The 15,227-nt window shown below is 38.5% G+C and overlaps 3 protein-coding genes across 7 annotated transcripts; all 3 read right to left on the bottom strand.

The window, feature by feature from the left end:
• Positions 1 to 48: 48 nt before the first annotated feature.
• On the bottom strand, positions 49 to 2,249 carry LOC136265819 (influenza virus NS1A-binding protein homolog A-like). The gene has a single exon (XM_066060747.1). It carries the CDS (start codon positions 2,090 to 2,092, stop codon positions 245 to 247), a length of 1,848 nt encoding a protein of 615 aa, XP_065916819.1. The 5' UTR covers positions 2,093 to 2,249; the 3' UTR covers positions 49 to 244.
• Positions 2,250 to 2,400: 151 nt separating this feature from the next.
• LOC136265822 (STE20-like serine/threonine-protein kinase) lies at positions 2,401 to 9,687 on the bottom strand. Of its 2 annotated transcripts, none has more exons than XM_066060754.1 (10): positions 9,518 to 9,687; positions 9,184 to 9,293; positions 7,024 to 7,191; positions 4,029 to 4,140; positions 3,896 to 3,979; positions 3,378 to 3,415; positions 3,145 to 3,325; positions 2,947 to 3,067; positions 2,779 to 2,900; positions 2,401 to 2,716 (listed from the first exon to the last, which is right to left on the bottom strand). In XM_066060754.1, exons 1-10 carry the CDS (start codon positions 9,602 to 9,604, stop codon positions 2,537 to 2,539), a joined length of 1,203 nt encoding a protein of 400 aa, XP_065916826.1. In that variant the 5' UTR covers positions 9,605 to 9,687; the 3' UTR covers positions 2,401 to 2,536. The 2 variants fall into 2 exon arrangements, with proteins under 2 accessions (XP_065916826.1, XP_065916827.1); XM_066060755.1 differs by having other exon boundaries at positions 9,184 to 9,387; positions 9,518 to 9,660.
• Positions 9,688 to 9,764: 77 nt separating this feature from the next.
• LOC136265820 (islet cell autoantigen 1-like protein) lies at positions 9,765 to 15,142 on the bottom strand. 4 transcript variants are annotated; one of them, XM_066060748.1, is made up of 7 exons: positions 14,767 to 15,006; positions 14,607 to 14,716; positions 13,438 to 13,638; positions 12,611 to 12,683; positions 12,434 to 12,557; positions 12,182 to 12,383; positions 9,765 to 10,693 (listed from the first exon to the last, which is right to left on the bottom strand). In XM_066060748.1, exons 1-7 carry the CDS (start codon positions 14,828 to 14,830, stop codon positions 9,827 to 9,829), a joined length of 1,641 nt encoding a protein of 546 aa, XP_065916820.1. In that variant the 5' UTR covers positions 14,831 to 15,006; the 3' UTR covers positions 9,765 to 9,826. The 4 variants fall into 4 exon arrangements, with proteins under 4 accessions (XP_065916820.1, XP_065916821.1, XP_065916822.1 ...); XM_066060749.1 differs by having other exon boundaries at positions 14,607 to 14,703; XM_066060750.1 differs by lacking the exons at positions 14,607 to 14,716; positions 14,767 to 15,006 and adding an exon at positions 15,013 to 15,142.
• Between the last annotated feature and the right edge of the window lie 85 nt (positions 15,143 to 15,227).

Genomic DNA, 15,227 nt, shown 5'->3' with positions numbered 1-15,227 from the left:
TTCTATAATTCAGTAAAAAAATAAAATTCCCCTCCCCCACATATTAAGTGACTTTCCATAGTAAAATATTTCATAAAGGGGTGGCATATCATTTAACACAGAATATGTACACAGCACACACAGGAGTACAAAGGCTAGTTGGTAACTAGCTAACACTTTTACATGAAAACATACAAGATATTTACAATGTTAAAAGCATCAGTGGCAATGACTGAAGCAGCATAATATACAGATAGTGTTTAGTTTAAACAAAAGAAGTCCACTGATCTTTCTCAGGACTATAGAACTCTGCAGTGTTCAGAAAAGTGGTACCTGTGAACCCACCAGTAATCATTATCTGTTTGTTCAGTACGCTAGCAATGAGGCTACAACGTGGTAAAGTCATTGGGGCACCTTGGGTCCAAGCATCTTCTGTTGGGTCATAGACCTCTACAGAGTCCAGGACTTTGGCACTTGCACATCCTCCAAAGACGTAGATCTTTCCATCATAAGTTACAGCATAAGCTCCTCTTCTTGGAGTCTTCAGTGGAGCAACAAATTCCCAAGTTGATGTTTTTGTGTTGTAGCATTCCACTGAGCTAGTACAGCCACTTGTACTCTGTTCTCCACCAATTGCATAGATTTTGTCTCCAAGAACTGCTACAGCCAGGTCATTACGAGAGGTGTTCATGTCAGGTAGAGATGTCCATTGTTGTTTGGCTGGGTTGTAGCATTCCATGGAGGGCAGTATGTAAGACATTTGTGCCCCTCCTATGACGTAGATGTTGCCGTTCAGTGTTACAGCACCAAAAGAGCTCTTTCCTTCAGTCATCATAGCCTTCACCATCTTCCATTGGTCAGTCTCTGGCATGTACACCTCCATGGAGTCAAGGTCTCTGTGGCCATCACTTCCACCTAAAGCATACAATGAGCCATTCAGAGACACAGCAGCACATCTGCTCCGTTTGGTAGTCAGCTTACTGACATATTGCCATCGATTTTCTGCCTTGTTGTACATCTCAACTGTATCAAGGCAAGAGGTGCGATTGTAGCCACCTACCACATAGACGTACTCCCCATCACTCACAATACCACCACTACAGCGTGACTCATTGGTGGAGGCAATGAACTCCGAAGAACTAGCTGCAATGTTGTTGGCAATACCAGTGGTGGGACTTACTGGATAATCGGCTGATGTTGTAGTTATGTTGAGTATTGCAATGATGGAGGACAGGCTTGTGAGAACTGTGAATGTTGTAGGTGATGTTTGAATCATTCCAATCCGTTGCCATATGTGAGTAGTGCTGGTATCCTCACCCATATCAAGGTGCCTGGCTGGTGTCATCTTATTCAACTTGTTGGGTGAACTACATGGTGAGTTCTCATCACTGTCATGGCCTTCTGAGAGAGCCACAGACATGCCATCAGTGGAATGAAGGTAGAGGTTGGACTCTGTCAGCATTACAACATTCTGTTCAGAATTGTTCGTCACTTCTCTGAGTAGCTGGATGATACTGGGGATCAACTTTTGTACCGCAAAATTGTTCTCTTCCATTCCGCTGAGTACCAGATCCATTTGAAGATTGATGTTTACCTGTGGCGTAGCGGCTATCTGTGGACTGCGGATCACCGAGGTGATGTTAGCCTTCATGAACTGGTCGCATCTTTCTGAAAAGTACTTATCGTCCATGTTCACTGCAAGACGCTTCCAGCCGATACAGTTATTGGCGTTGAGGATAGAATCTAGAACGAGCTGGACGCAAGAGTTCTTAACGTTCTGCATCTCCAAGAAGCCAGCAGTCTTTATTGTCGCCTCGATGTTTTTCTCGGTCACTTCCAGGTTGCCAGTGTAGACGAAATCAATCAGCTCCATTAAGCTGGACGGGTCTAGCTGGTCAAGGTGTACGTTACGGCACGAGTGAGTTTCAGTATCAGATAGTAACTTCTCAAAGTAGGGTATGGCGCTGGCGAGGATGATTTGGTGGGCTCCTATCGTCTTAGATTGGCAAAAGATAAGCGTGTCGATGAATTTCATGTTCCTTCGCCATTCTTGTAGCCTCTCGAAGGTGTCCTTTTGAAAATCTTGTCGTAAAGGTTGCAACGAGTACAACATGGTAGACGCGAAGTTAAGAATCTCAAATGTGACTTGGTACCAACTTTTAGTCTTTATCAAAGAACTTGTTTACCACAAAACTGCGTCTAGAAAGGCGCTAAAACATCTACTCCCGCCATAAAATGTCCCGCGTTCTTTTACACGCGGGCAAAGACCCTACACGTGCCTGATCTCCCGGAGGCGTGGCAAATCGCGTGACTATCAACCATCGCGCGCGCACCCTCTTATATGAGTGGAATGAAGGCACACCATACTTCCCTTCGCCACTTGTCTAGCTCTATAGTGCAATTTGCTCAAGTCAGCAAAGGTCGTGTGTAAAACTGCTGAAAAAATTGACTGAACAAACCACAAATTTTGTTCCAGCTGCAACATAACACTTGTCGCAGCTGTGTAAATAATAATGTTCACAACATTGTTAGTGTAAAAATTAGTCGTTGCAAATTATTATATGGTGGTGACTTGGTGGTGCATCACTGGCCCAACAAAGATCTCTTTTTCAGGTTTATATGTCGGCTGAAGATGGACAAGATACTTAGTCATGTCAACTCCTAATTGTTTGAGTTGTTTGTAGTAATCTAATGTGTGTTCATTATCAGCTCTCTCTGAATCCAGTTGTATTTGAGTCTGAAACAAGAACATGTTAACGTTAGTGTTATATGGTCAGCTTATATTTAACTCGACCATACCTCTACATCTTCTTTCTTTAATTGTGCCTCATGGACTAGCGATTCCATTTCAAGTTCATGTTCACGTTTCAGTGCCTCCGTCTTTTGAGAGAATTCTTGTATAGCTCTTTCAGCTTCTTGATCTGTTTAATATGGTGATGTTTGTGTTGGGGTGTAAAGGTGACTTACTAAGTTTTGTCCTCTGCATCTCTCTCTTCAGTTTGAACTCTGCTAACACTTGTTCTTGTTCTTCTGTTTCACCATATAACTTTAACTGCATCCGCTTCATGATGGCATCATCGTGTGTGTTCTGAGGGAGGAAAATGTAATAACACACACTACTGTATGTACGTGCACACACACACACTCAACACATGCTACACTCACCTGCAGTGTACTAGATGCCTGATATCCTCGGTACACAACTTTAGTAATCCTAAAGCCAATCTTCTCAGCACGTGTAGTCAACTGTGAATAAGACTCAATCTTGCTCAACTGGTGTGACTGGTTGAGAAACTCCTCGTAACTCATTTGAGATGCAAAAGATATCATATCAGAGGTGGCACCACTACACAATGATAATGTGTGATAAGAGGAAATAAGTCACTATGTTCACTTACTTGAGAAAGTCAGCAATAGGATCATGTGTGTAATTCAACTACAATGAGAAAGAACTTAGTTTACATAGAAATAACACTTGCTGCTCTGTGCCCACTCAGACATACATAGTCAAGCACTGTCAACACACACTACACACAAGCAGATTTATAGCCATTTTTAATGTGCATCTGTTGACTTTTAAACGGCTGCAACCAGTTTAAAAGTCAACAATGTGGCAGTTTTTAAAAGTCAACAAAATTATAAATTTAACAGATGGCAAATTGCTTAATTCAAATTGTTATGCTGGACACAACTAGATCAGCACCTGATAATCCTCTATTAATTGTGTTATATTGTCACTATAATAAACACCTTAGGTGAGAAGTGGTCACCATGGCAACATTTTGACAAAAGAGGTGTGACATGCTTAAGGTGTAATATCTTGTGGATAAATTGTATGATAAATATGGTACATACACGTACAAATGTACACACACTACACACATACCACTACACACACACACACTACACACATTACCATGGTCTCTATGTCGGCCAGTTCATAAAATACCATCAACTTGACGGTAATCATCGTGTCATCATTAGTACGCACATCCCTTACCTAATAACAACACACACTATACAACACACACACACACTTAACAACTCACATTATAATAAAAATGGTTAGGAACATGTAACAACTCAGTGAACTGGTTTCCTTTAGGAGTCCAGTGGCCTGGGTCAGACCTGTCTGCGCCATGCCACTCAAACTGGTGTAACCTGATTAACAAGACAAACGGGTTATAAGATACTATAGTAGCCTTACTTTATTATATACCTAATACAACAAAACCTGTTTGATAAGGTCACTGGCCACTAAAATCTGTCATTTGTGTACAAAGTGACCTGCCAATGTAACCACCTGTTTAATAAGGTCACTGGGTAATAAGGTTACCTATCTTAATCAGCTAACTTTTAAATTGTTTGTTTCAAAATACAAATAATATTTTCCCCCTGAAGTGATGAAAACAGAGGAGATATCACTGTGACTGAAGTAGAGGAGATATCACTGTGACTGAAGTAGGTCCACTAGTACACCTCAAATATAAAATTTCTTATTTAGAATGTTTACTTTTTTGGTAACAATGACTGGGGAATCAATGCATACCACATCAAAAATAATAAATGTTATTGTTATTACAGTGACCATGAGCACTGAAGGTCTGACAGCAACATGTGCTGCAGCCTTTTGAGAATGGCACCATCCAGACATAACACACACCGCAACTATGAATTACTGGAAAATGACATTGTAATTGCTTTGTTTACAGCCTTTTCCCACCAGTTATACATTACAAGAAGCACCTCTGTACTCATTCTAGCCACTATGGAAATTTCCATTAAATGTGCACCCTGACTATCAAATACTGGGAAGCAAACAGCTATTCTATATCGTTATACAATATTACAACTAAGAACAGTACAAAAGTGCCTCTGCAATCAATCTACTCACTACAGAAATTATAGACAATTCTCGTTGTACTAAAGCCACTTTGTGTTAGCACAAATCAACACACCTTGAGGCAGTCATGTGTGGTATAAAGCAGGCTTGTTGTAATTGTAATCGTAATTAATTCATTAGCAATTATCAAGTAATTGTAATTGTAATTGCTCACTGAGCATAAAAGTAATGGTAATTGTAATTAGCTGTTCAGTCAATAATGATTATGTAATTAAATGTGAGGAATTAAAGTTATGCTATATAAAAGTACTATTCCATAACTTGACTAGTGACTATGTACACAATCCCATGTGTATAATGTGTGGCCCATGTAGCTGCAGTAAATTATTGAAATTATAGGCATATATTTGTTGACTACATAGTTTAAATTTTATGTACAGTATGGGATACCCATGGAGTACATAATGTTCAATAGCAAAGAAAGAATTTAAACATATCTAGATGGCACAAAGTTTACAAAGGATGAAAGCCCTTTAAATTTTGGAAGATAAAAGCAAATAAATACCGTACAATAGCAAAGAATAGCTGGGAGTTCCAGCAACATTAATTTTGTACCATTTGAGTATGTATTCAGCCATAGTGACAATGTTCTCAGACCAAATAGATGTAGACTACTATACCAAAAAAGTTTGGACAGTTAATATACCTTAAGAGTAATGCTGGAGAATTGTAAGTTATTGTTGTACCCCGGTGTACAGTAGTAATTGAAAAGTAATTGTAATTATTAATCATTATTTTACAAACTGAAGTAATTGTAATTGTAATCATTAGATTGGCTTCAAAAAGTAATTGTAATTGTACTGATTACTTTCGGTGGGTAATTACAACAAGCCTGGTATAAAGCTAATCATTAATACTTACAATTGAGTTACATGCCCATATTAAGGGATTCTAGTATGGCTGCTTGTAGGATTTGTAAGTGTTTTTGGTCTACGGTAAACTGTTTTTGTAGACTACCACTAGCACGTGTGTAGAGTGTAGCAGTTGATGTGGGGAACACTACAAGTATATAGCTAGTCAGAAAATGGAACAATAGAATAACACATGGAACACAGCCCACATCATCCCTAACACACTATATTATGTAGTTTAATCGGCAGGAATTATATTGTGGCATTTTCATCAACTAACAGTTTGGTGAGTAAGTTGCCTGTTCACTAGTACTAGTATTAAAATCACTTAATTCAAGCCACCATTCAAATCATGTACTAAATTACATACTATGAATGTCCCATCAGTTAACAGCAAGAGCTGAGATGGGACAAACTAGAGGACTAAGCATTGTGACCACAAGTGAACAAAGCTTCTAACATTAACTGATACTGGTCACAAAGATATTCAAAAACAGTAAAACTTAACGTAGGGGGATGATGTCAAGGAGTCAAATACTATGAAGCCGCCAGTTAAATGACTCATCAACAGGACAAAAAAGACACTGATACATTAAGTTAAGGTTGTACTGGTTTCCACATAGCTGCAAACTACCTATATCATTGCTTGTCATTACTTGGTGGGGGTATATAAAATAATAAAGAGACACAACTCGCTGATATCACAACAACTGTGCCAGAGCTACCAAAAGAGTTGGGAGAGGTTCAATCTTTTGGAAACAAACACTGCAAGCAAACGCCAGCAATGTTCAACACGAAGATACCAAGAATGATGTCAATGTGTATACCACACTTTGCTCTGTGTCACTAAAACAGCTGTAATATGCCATATTGTATAACAAATGATGGTGTACTTTTATGTCAGGTTAGCTTCCAGGGTTCATTAAAGTTAATAAAACACAGACGTGTAACAAACTGCTTGTCCTTCTCAACTATCATTGCAGGCCACAGAGACTAGCCTGGGACTATTACAAACAACAGCTTGAGGGAAGTTTGCGGTTATATCCCTTAAGGTATCCAAATTACAAGGAGTTGAATATATAAAAAATAATTGTCCCTACTAGTATGGTGTCCATTTAGTACTCTACCAATGATTGGACTGGTTTAGAATTTCTAAGCTAACTAGTACTTATTTATGCTAAATTCCGATACCAAAAAGCACTTACGTAGAAAGATAATTTCAGCCAATAATAAATATTGAGAGTAATATACTCTAATAGAACAGTCACTACAATACACTACAGTACTAACCATTCCTGGGGCCCTGGTACAAACACTATTGGACCAGACACAATCCTTCTCTCAATGTGTTCTTCGTTCTGCTTGTACACAACCAATGTGTGATTAGCATCCAACTTGATAGCATTCCGGACTGAAATGGACTCCACCTCCAGAGGGTTGAGAAATGCCTCGTGAGGGCTGTAACAAAATATTAGGTTATATCCCCATCACAGCAGCAGCATTTCCATTACAGTACTAACAAAAATATACTGTAGTTATTACTGTTGTATAACTGTGTGCATGTCACTTTCAAGATGTACCATGCTCAATTGATATAACAGTGGAATCTCATGTAAGAACCCTCCGTGTAAAGGACACTGCACTCCTCATAAAGAACAGTTTTTGAGGTCCCTATCGACCTCTACCAATACAATTTGACCTCTGGAAAAGGACAACCTCCTTATAGCAATAAAATTTCATCAGAATCAGCTGGTCCCAAAGTGTCCATTATATAGAGGTGCCACTGTAGTTATCATAGAACAATTACACAAATTCAATGTGTTGAACATGATACAACCAGATGGTTTACAGTCAGACAGCCCTCTAGACTTGGTACTCTGCATCATGGGGCGAAGTACATTGAAAAGTATTTAAGTACAAGTACACATTTAAAGAGAAATTACAATTGAACTACTCTTATCACTTAGTGTTTGTACATGTAGTTTCTACAAACATTAACTATGCATGACAAGTGGCATATTCAAAGAGTGAACACCATTAATCTTTTGCTATGCAGTGCATGGTGTGAAAATTGGTATCGTAATAAGGTTGTCCATGAAATCCAAATACACAAATCGTCACATTTATGAAAATGAACTTGTCAGACTACAGTTAGCTGTGCTATTGGCTATACTTTCAATTATGGAGTGCTTTTACACATTTTGATTTTCTTGGTCAACCAACCTGAAATCATACAGTATGATAGTACTGTATGGCAATGACCACAAAGGTGTGGGTGTGGCCTACATGTATGAAAAAACATAACCAGCCTCACTTTTCCCTAATGACAATGAAGCAGTATTGGTTAGGTAAAACTAAGCCCAAACCAGTTCTTCAGATAGACCCGAAACGCTTTCAACAAGTTGCTACGGAAATATATATATATATTTTTAATTATAAAACAGAATTTTCACTGAGTAACTGACTGACAGATGCCTTCCGACAAACATAACTCTAAGGCTACGGGCTGGATTTTTTCACTGTTGACGTTGCTTCTGCCTTGAGTAGGGACCATCGCACATCAATAAAAAGTACTGAAACAAGCTGGAGTAGTGCACAACATTAAAACCTATTCCTACTGTGCTATTTTTTATTGATATGCTATGGTCCCTACATTAGTTGAAAATTCCTAATTTTTTTGTGTACTTGTCTCAGAAGTAGAGGAACTAAGGTCAGACCTTATTGCACTTTGACCATTAATTCCAATGTCAGCTTCTGCATTTCACATGTATATACAGCTCTATGCACATATGAAAGTGTACTTCATGTACTTCAAAGTACTTATAAGTACTTCAAGTACCTTAAGTACATTGCTTAGGACTTTAGTATAAAGTACAAGTACATTACATTTGTACAAAAAGTATTTTAGTATAAGTACAAGTACCAATGGACTTCACCCCAAACCCAAGTCTGAGGGCATAGGTCAAACATACTTCAGTGTTTCTAAAGTGCACCTACAGTGCATCAAGTATTAAAATAAACATTTATCCAAAAAACACACACACAATCATGAAACAATTTAGTCTAAAGTGAAATATAATTGTATAAACCTTACTACTGTTTGTAGTCAGAGGAGGTTAGTTTCATGTCAACAAACTGACCGCAAAGAAAAGTTTAATCCCAACACCACAGCATTGATACAAGTACTCTAATGCACAAATCAGTAAATTAAAGTTTTTAAAGGCCATTTCCTAAGAAACAAACACTGCGTTATAAACTCGTTCATGTGACAAAAGGACGTCAAGTAACATGTCTCCACTGGTTTATAGTATGGTACATGTTATACTAAGTCATGATACAATGGAGGATAACATCTTTAGCATCAGCAGTAGGCTTTTCCAATTATAGATCTGACACATACTTGTCATTGTAATCACACATTATCGATCACTCCATCACAAGCAATCTTACCCTGGTACATGATCAATGCGTCCCTCACGATCCTTAATAATCATGTACTGATTCTGATTGGCTGTATAGTGGCGTAGCACCTCCAATCGTTCACTGCCCCACACATACAACTACAAGACGTAGTAGTAACATGGCATACTACACTATTAGTAACATCACTCATCCATTTAACAACATTCCAGAGAGCATACAAACCGTGAAACGCTGTATTGATAAACACCACAGGGTTGATGAAGTAGATATGAACGTTATAATGTACGCCATAACATGCTATTGTGATGCGCTCAAGTACTAAACACTTGTTCGTTACATCTAGTTGTATGCTTTATCTTACCCTTCTCGGGCCAATAATTAACGTTCCTTGTCCCTGGCTGTTGTACAACAGAGCTTGTTCCCCTTCTTCCACGGTAGTATACCCCATAGTAACTCCTTTTTAACCACCTCGCTCCTCTTTCACTTACACGTGTGTTCTAATTGACGCACTAAAAGACAGGTGGTTGAATGTCCTCACGTGAGCATTTACTCTAATAAAACACTCGGAGTGTTCTCGACCGTGCCTATATATATATTTTTGCGTGGAATACAGTCTATTTTATACCAAAACTCACACTTGAGTGTTAACTAAAACAATGAACATTACAGATTAGACTTTTTCATTAGACAGAGGATCTAATTCAGCAAATAAGTCATCCCAGTTATCTTGATGTTTGTGTAGTCCATGATCATGTGAGCCAGTAGTGAAGCTCTTGCGACTTGTAACAGGAGCACGTCCAGATGGGTGGCTAGTAACTGGGGATGTGTGGCTTGTAACTGGGGACAAATGACTAGTAATTGGGGTGGCAGCAACAGTAGTTGCTACACTGGTTAATGATGCAGTGTCAACCTTGAGGGATGCCAAATTAACTGACATTGTATCAGTAGATGACTGGACTGTCATAGTTGAAGTGGTTACTAAATACTTCATCAAGTCTTGGTCACTGCTGGATGATACAGGTTGTAGGGTGGCCACTGAGCTAGCCTCAGGTGTTGTTTGGGTATTACTAGATTCTTTCTTTAGTAATTCCTTCAGTTGATCAAAACTGTCAACATTTTGATAAGAACTGTTAATGTCACCAGTTGAGTCCTGTGTACCAGAAGAATCTTTTGTTAGTACTTGATCAGTCAATGACATTTGTATGTCTTCCGTTGATGCAAGATCAAGAAGGAGTTGCCTAGTGTTCTCAGGATCATCGTCACTATCAGATGATGGTGACTTAGTCTCTTCAGAAATCTCTTCATCTGTATCGCATTTAATTCTGTACTGATGGAGATGGGTTGATGAGAACTCATCGAGGACAGTGTGTAGTTCTTGTGATGTGTTCTCCCAGAACGTTAGTGTGGCCTCTTGATAGTGAGGGAGTGACCTTGATAAAAGGGAACACCTGCTAGCATTCAACATGCTGATCTTCTCAGTAACATCATCTTTTAGTTTTTCATAATGTTCTTTGGTTTGTTTAACTTGAGTCTGAGCCTATGAAAAGAAAAGTATTTATTTGATTTCTTTTCCAGCTTCAATTTGAAGGGTACGTACACAACTGCATAAAGCACATAATAACATAATAATAATGATATCAATTTAAATAGATGGTGAATTTATAATCTTCTCTCTGTATGGTAGCAGCTATAGTATGTATAAGTTGAGCTGGATCCTGCTAAAACTGTTAAGCGGATTGTTTCTCATAGATGATTAGTGGTGAGAGTAAGTGTCAATGACGACGACTTGTGTGGTTTGGCTCCAGTACAAGTTTGAAAAGGGGTTTGAAATTGATGTACTTTATGGCTTCCTCATAGGAAATGTATGCGGAAATTTTGATTCACCATAAATATAGTGTCAGACATTTGAATGAAAATATTTTGAAATAGTTCTAGCGGGTCAAGCAGTGCTACAAATGTGCCAAATTTCAAGATCGTGTGTGATTGCATTCATGAGTTGTTAAATGTTTTTGAGGATCCAGCTCAACGCGTACATACCATATGGAGGGAAGCTTTGGAGGAAAAATTTGGCGAATCAAGCAAAATATCACTATTGGCGAAATAAAATTTAGTAAATTATTAGCAAAGTGTACACCCTATTTAATTAATTAGATTATTAATCACTGTGTGTGGGAACTGGGAGATGCCTCTTCGGTGCCTGGAGTCAGCTATCAGCTAAAAGGTAATACTACATAGACAGTAGATCTACACCCTCTGGAATAGTGAATATCGTACCTTATATGGTAGGACTCGCTACTTGTCATGCCCGTTTCGAGGTGAGGTTTGAAGATACCACGTGTACAGTAGCTAAGCTACCTAGTGAGGTAGTCGAGGCAGGCTTGGCTCTAGCATAATGCCTGGTCCAGTAGCCCTTGGTCAAGTAGAAAATTGATTAGTTTGAGGCTTGGTTGGCTATTTTCTTCACCAGCAAAATATTTGGATGGGGAAAATTTGGCTAATTCATGGCCATTCGCCAAATTTTAACAGTACCAAAGTATCCCTCCATATGGTACTATACCTTGTTAATAAGACTACTCACTATAGTAGCCAATTCTATATTGGTCCGAAATGTACAACCACCTCATTATAGTGACCATGTCAAGTAGGTCCCAAACATAACTAAGGTGTACTTTATGACTTCATTAATAATTATAACGAGATTATGAAGTACACCTTAGCTATGTTTGAGACCTACTCGACATGGTCACTACAATAGGTGGTCATATTAACGAGATTGTGAAGTACACCTTAGCTATGTATGGGACCTACTCGTTAATAAGACCACCTCATTATAGTGACCATGTCAAGTAGGTCCCAAACATAGCTAAGGTGTACTTCATGACCTCATTAATAAGACCACCTCGTTATAATGACCGTAATATTGCTATACTTCATGATTATGCTAATAATGATTATTACTGATCGATTGAGGACATTTTTTGTCACGAAAAAAAATTCCTATATCACAAGGCTTCACTATCCTTACTTCTCGAAATTTATTCAGCTGTTTAGAAGCATCTGGGTCATCTAGTTTGGTGGAAGCATTCCTCAACCACAGCATGGCTGCCCGATACTCTGATCGAGCCTTCTCTAGGTGTTCAATGGACTTGGATAAATCCTTCACAGCACTAACTAGGAATACACCGAGATCATGTTGTAACTGATGAAGACTTGGCACTATCTGAATTCTACAATAAACACATCAAAAGTTTTATGACTTTTGTACAATATTTCTAACCTCTTAGTAGACATACTACACATCAACTTGCCAGTCTTTTCCATGGCCCCAGAAGAACTGGTATATTCAGTGTTGCTACTGGCTAGTAGGAAATGTCCCATCTGTTCTTCAACATGTGATATCTCTAGTGAGGTATAGGTGGAGATGATGGATGGGGCATCACATCAAGTTACTGACCTTGTAGTGAGCTGATGTGTTTCTGTAGAATATTGATCAGTTGTTCACATGACTTCTGTAGCCTCTTAGCACTCTACAGGTGAACAACACATTGTGACTAACTTGATAACAAAGCAACCATTATTAGGCGTAGTGGCAGCCTAGATCCAGGTGTGGGATTCTGTGGTTTCAGCCTCCTTTAAAATTTAGCTCAGTAGCAGTCTAACTAGCTTTATCATTGCTGTATAGGTGATTTATTGAAGCAAATAGAATTAGCTACTATATACGTACCATTCTGCATTGCACTGTATTTCAGTATCATGTATGCAAAATTGCATAAAACTAACAAACCCTCAGCAACACTTTATTTTTTCACCTCCCACTGCATTAAAAATGATCAAGATACTCTAATAGAACAGTCAAGTAAATATCAAAGCTACAACATTTTCCCTGCAGTTATAGTCTGTTTATTTCATAGCATAATTAATTGTAGCCTAAAAATCCAATCTAAAATCTCAGAAGTCATTTCCTTATTATTAGCCTATATTTGCAATGCTTTATCAATTTTCAGAAACCCTCTTATCCTAGATCCGTCACTAGGGTATAACATTTGAGTAAAGGATATATCTCTACACTGTATAGTCACAAGTTTGAGTAATAGCTCTTATATGTGGCAAAGGTGTTACCACAGTCTTGGGTGCATGATAAATATATGTACACTCAGAGTTTCATGTGAAGCAATCTCAAACTTTCCTTGGGGAGGAGGGGGAAGGGAGATCCTGTGCCACCAGAAAATCTTATACTTACTCCCACCTTCCTAGATGAAGACCTGATGGTTAAATGCTCACTTCAATATAAGCATCAATTTCAGAGTCTCCCCGAACCACAAAGTGGTCTTGTTCACGACCCAACTTCTCCACGATCTTCTGTTTTGTTTTCCAAAATTTTTTCTTTACTTTAGTCTCCAGTTTGTCCTTATCTGTTGTAGCTTCATTGACAGAACCATAACTGAATGGTGTGGTGATGTCACTACTGCCAAATCCTTCCATCTAAGTGGAGAACCTGTTTGTGTTATTGTATAAATGTGGTATGTGCTCTATATACACATATATCACTACTCACAGTTATTTCACTGATAACTTATAGGTTATAAAAATTAATAGAGATTTGAGTTATACTACAGATACCTGCTACCATCACTCTAAAACACGAAGTGCCTTTTGATGTTGTATGAAGCCACACAAGCATCTTTATTCACATATGTGATAATTTTGAGTGTTTGATTTGCACAAGTAGTAAGGCTGATAGTGTACATACCATCAATGGTTTTTGCCGACACTTACAATGACAGACGAAAAATCACTATTAAAGATGTTGGTGGTTTGCACTACATCGACGTGCCTTTATAGGCACTATACATGTCTCCGACAAAATAGTGTGTATTACATTTATATTGCTTTATTAGGTTGATAGGTCATAATGCCAGACCATTGGTCAGCCATTGTGGCTTTTGGGTTGGGTGACAGGCTGTTATTTTGAGCTCTAGACCACAGATTTTTTTTCTTGTGTGTGACCGGGTGGGAAAGGAATAGATGAGGCTATACAAAAATCCTTGACTCTTGTCACCCATTAATTTTTTGATTGATTGAGTGATTGATTTTTGTTCAAATTCATAACATTCAGCATAGCTTTTCCATGCCAGAGTACATAAAAGCGCAGAACAAAAATGAAGAACACGCAAAAAATAATAATAACAAATTCACTGAAAACAACAAAACTTAGTGTTATGAGTGTGTGGGTGGCCAAACAATATTGGAGGTTACGGCTACAGACACTAGCAACTAGATAGTGATCGATGGTGAAGTGTTGCCAAGCTACAGATCTTAATTTCCGCAAACTGTTCACTGCATGACACAGATACATAGTAAATCTTTTAAAGAGATGAAACCACCCAACCTGTCCTATTATGCTGTAAGCAGCCAACTTGTTGATTGAGAAGATGAAGGGTTAAGCATACCTGATATGCAGTAAAATCCATCAACAACTTAAGAAGTGAAACAATACAAGTAGATTGTCCCTGTAGATTTTTGCGATCGCACCCAATGAGAAGACACCTAAGCAAACACACTGGGTTACACAAGTGGCTATATACTTGAAAAAACCTCTGGTAATTTTACCTGTGGATATCAGATGTACCATGGACCTCGCCATGGACTGTGACGTTACCCACCCTTTGTTCATTACTGATCCCTCATCAACTGACACTCATTACCTAGTTTCTCCAACCAGGGCTGACAATTCACTACACGCTTGTTGAGTACAACACGAGGGAGTGGCTACTCAGAACCACCGGACAGGGAAAACACGTGTACTCGCACATATCACCCTTTCCACCGTACCACACATTACAACACTAAATTCACCTTTCTACCGATTATAAAATTCACTGGTTTTATTATTTTAATGAATCTTTGAGCGCGTACTGTTCTCCGGTGAAATCCCAGCTAACCACTCTCACATTAGTCACGTGCACATTATTATTTTTACGAGATGCATACTTCGCGAGGGCTAATGTCAACATAGATAATAATTCTACTTGTGGGCTGTGTTTCTACTTAGTAGTTACTACACGTGTAAC

This window comes from Dysidea avara, chromosome 9 (assembly GCF_963678975.1).
Source record: "Dysidea avara chromosome 9, odDysAvar1.4, whole genome shotgun sequence".
NCBI lineage: Eukaryota > Metazoa > Porifera > Demospongiae > Dictyoceratida > Dysideidae > Dysidea > Dysidea avara.
Note: the sequence above shows the minus strand (reverse complement) of the source record. Positions and strands in the feature narration are given on the sequence as shown.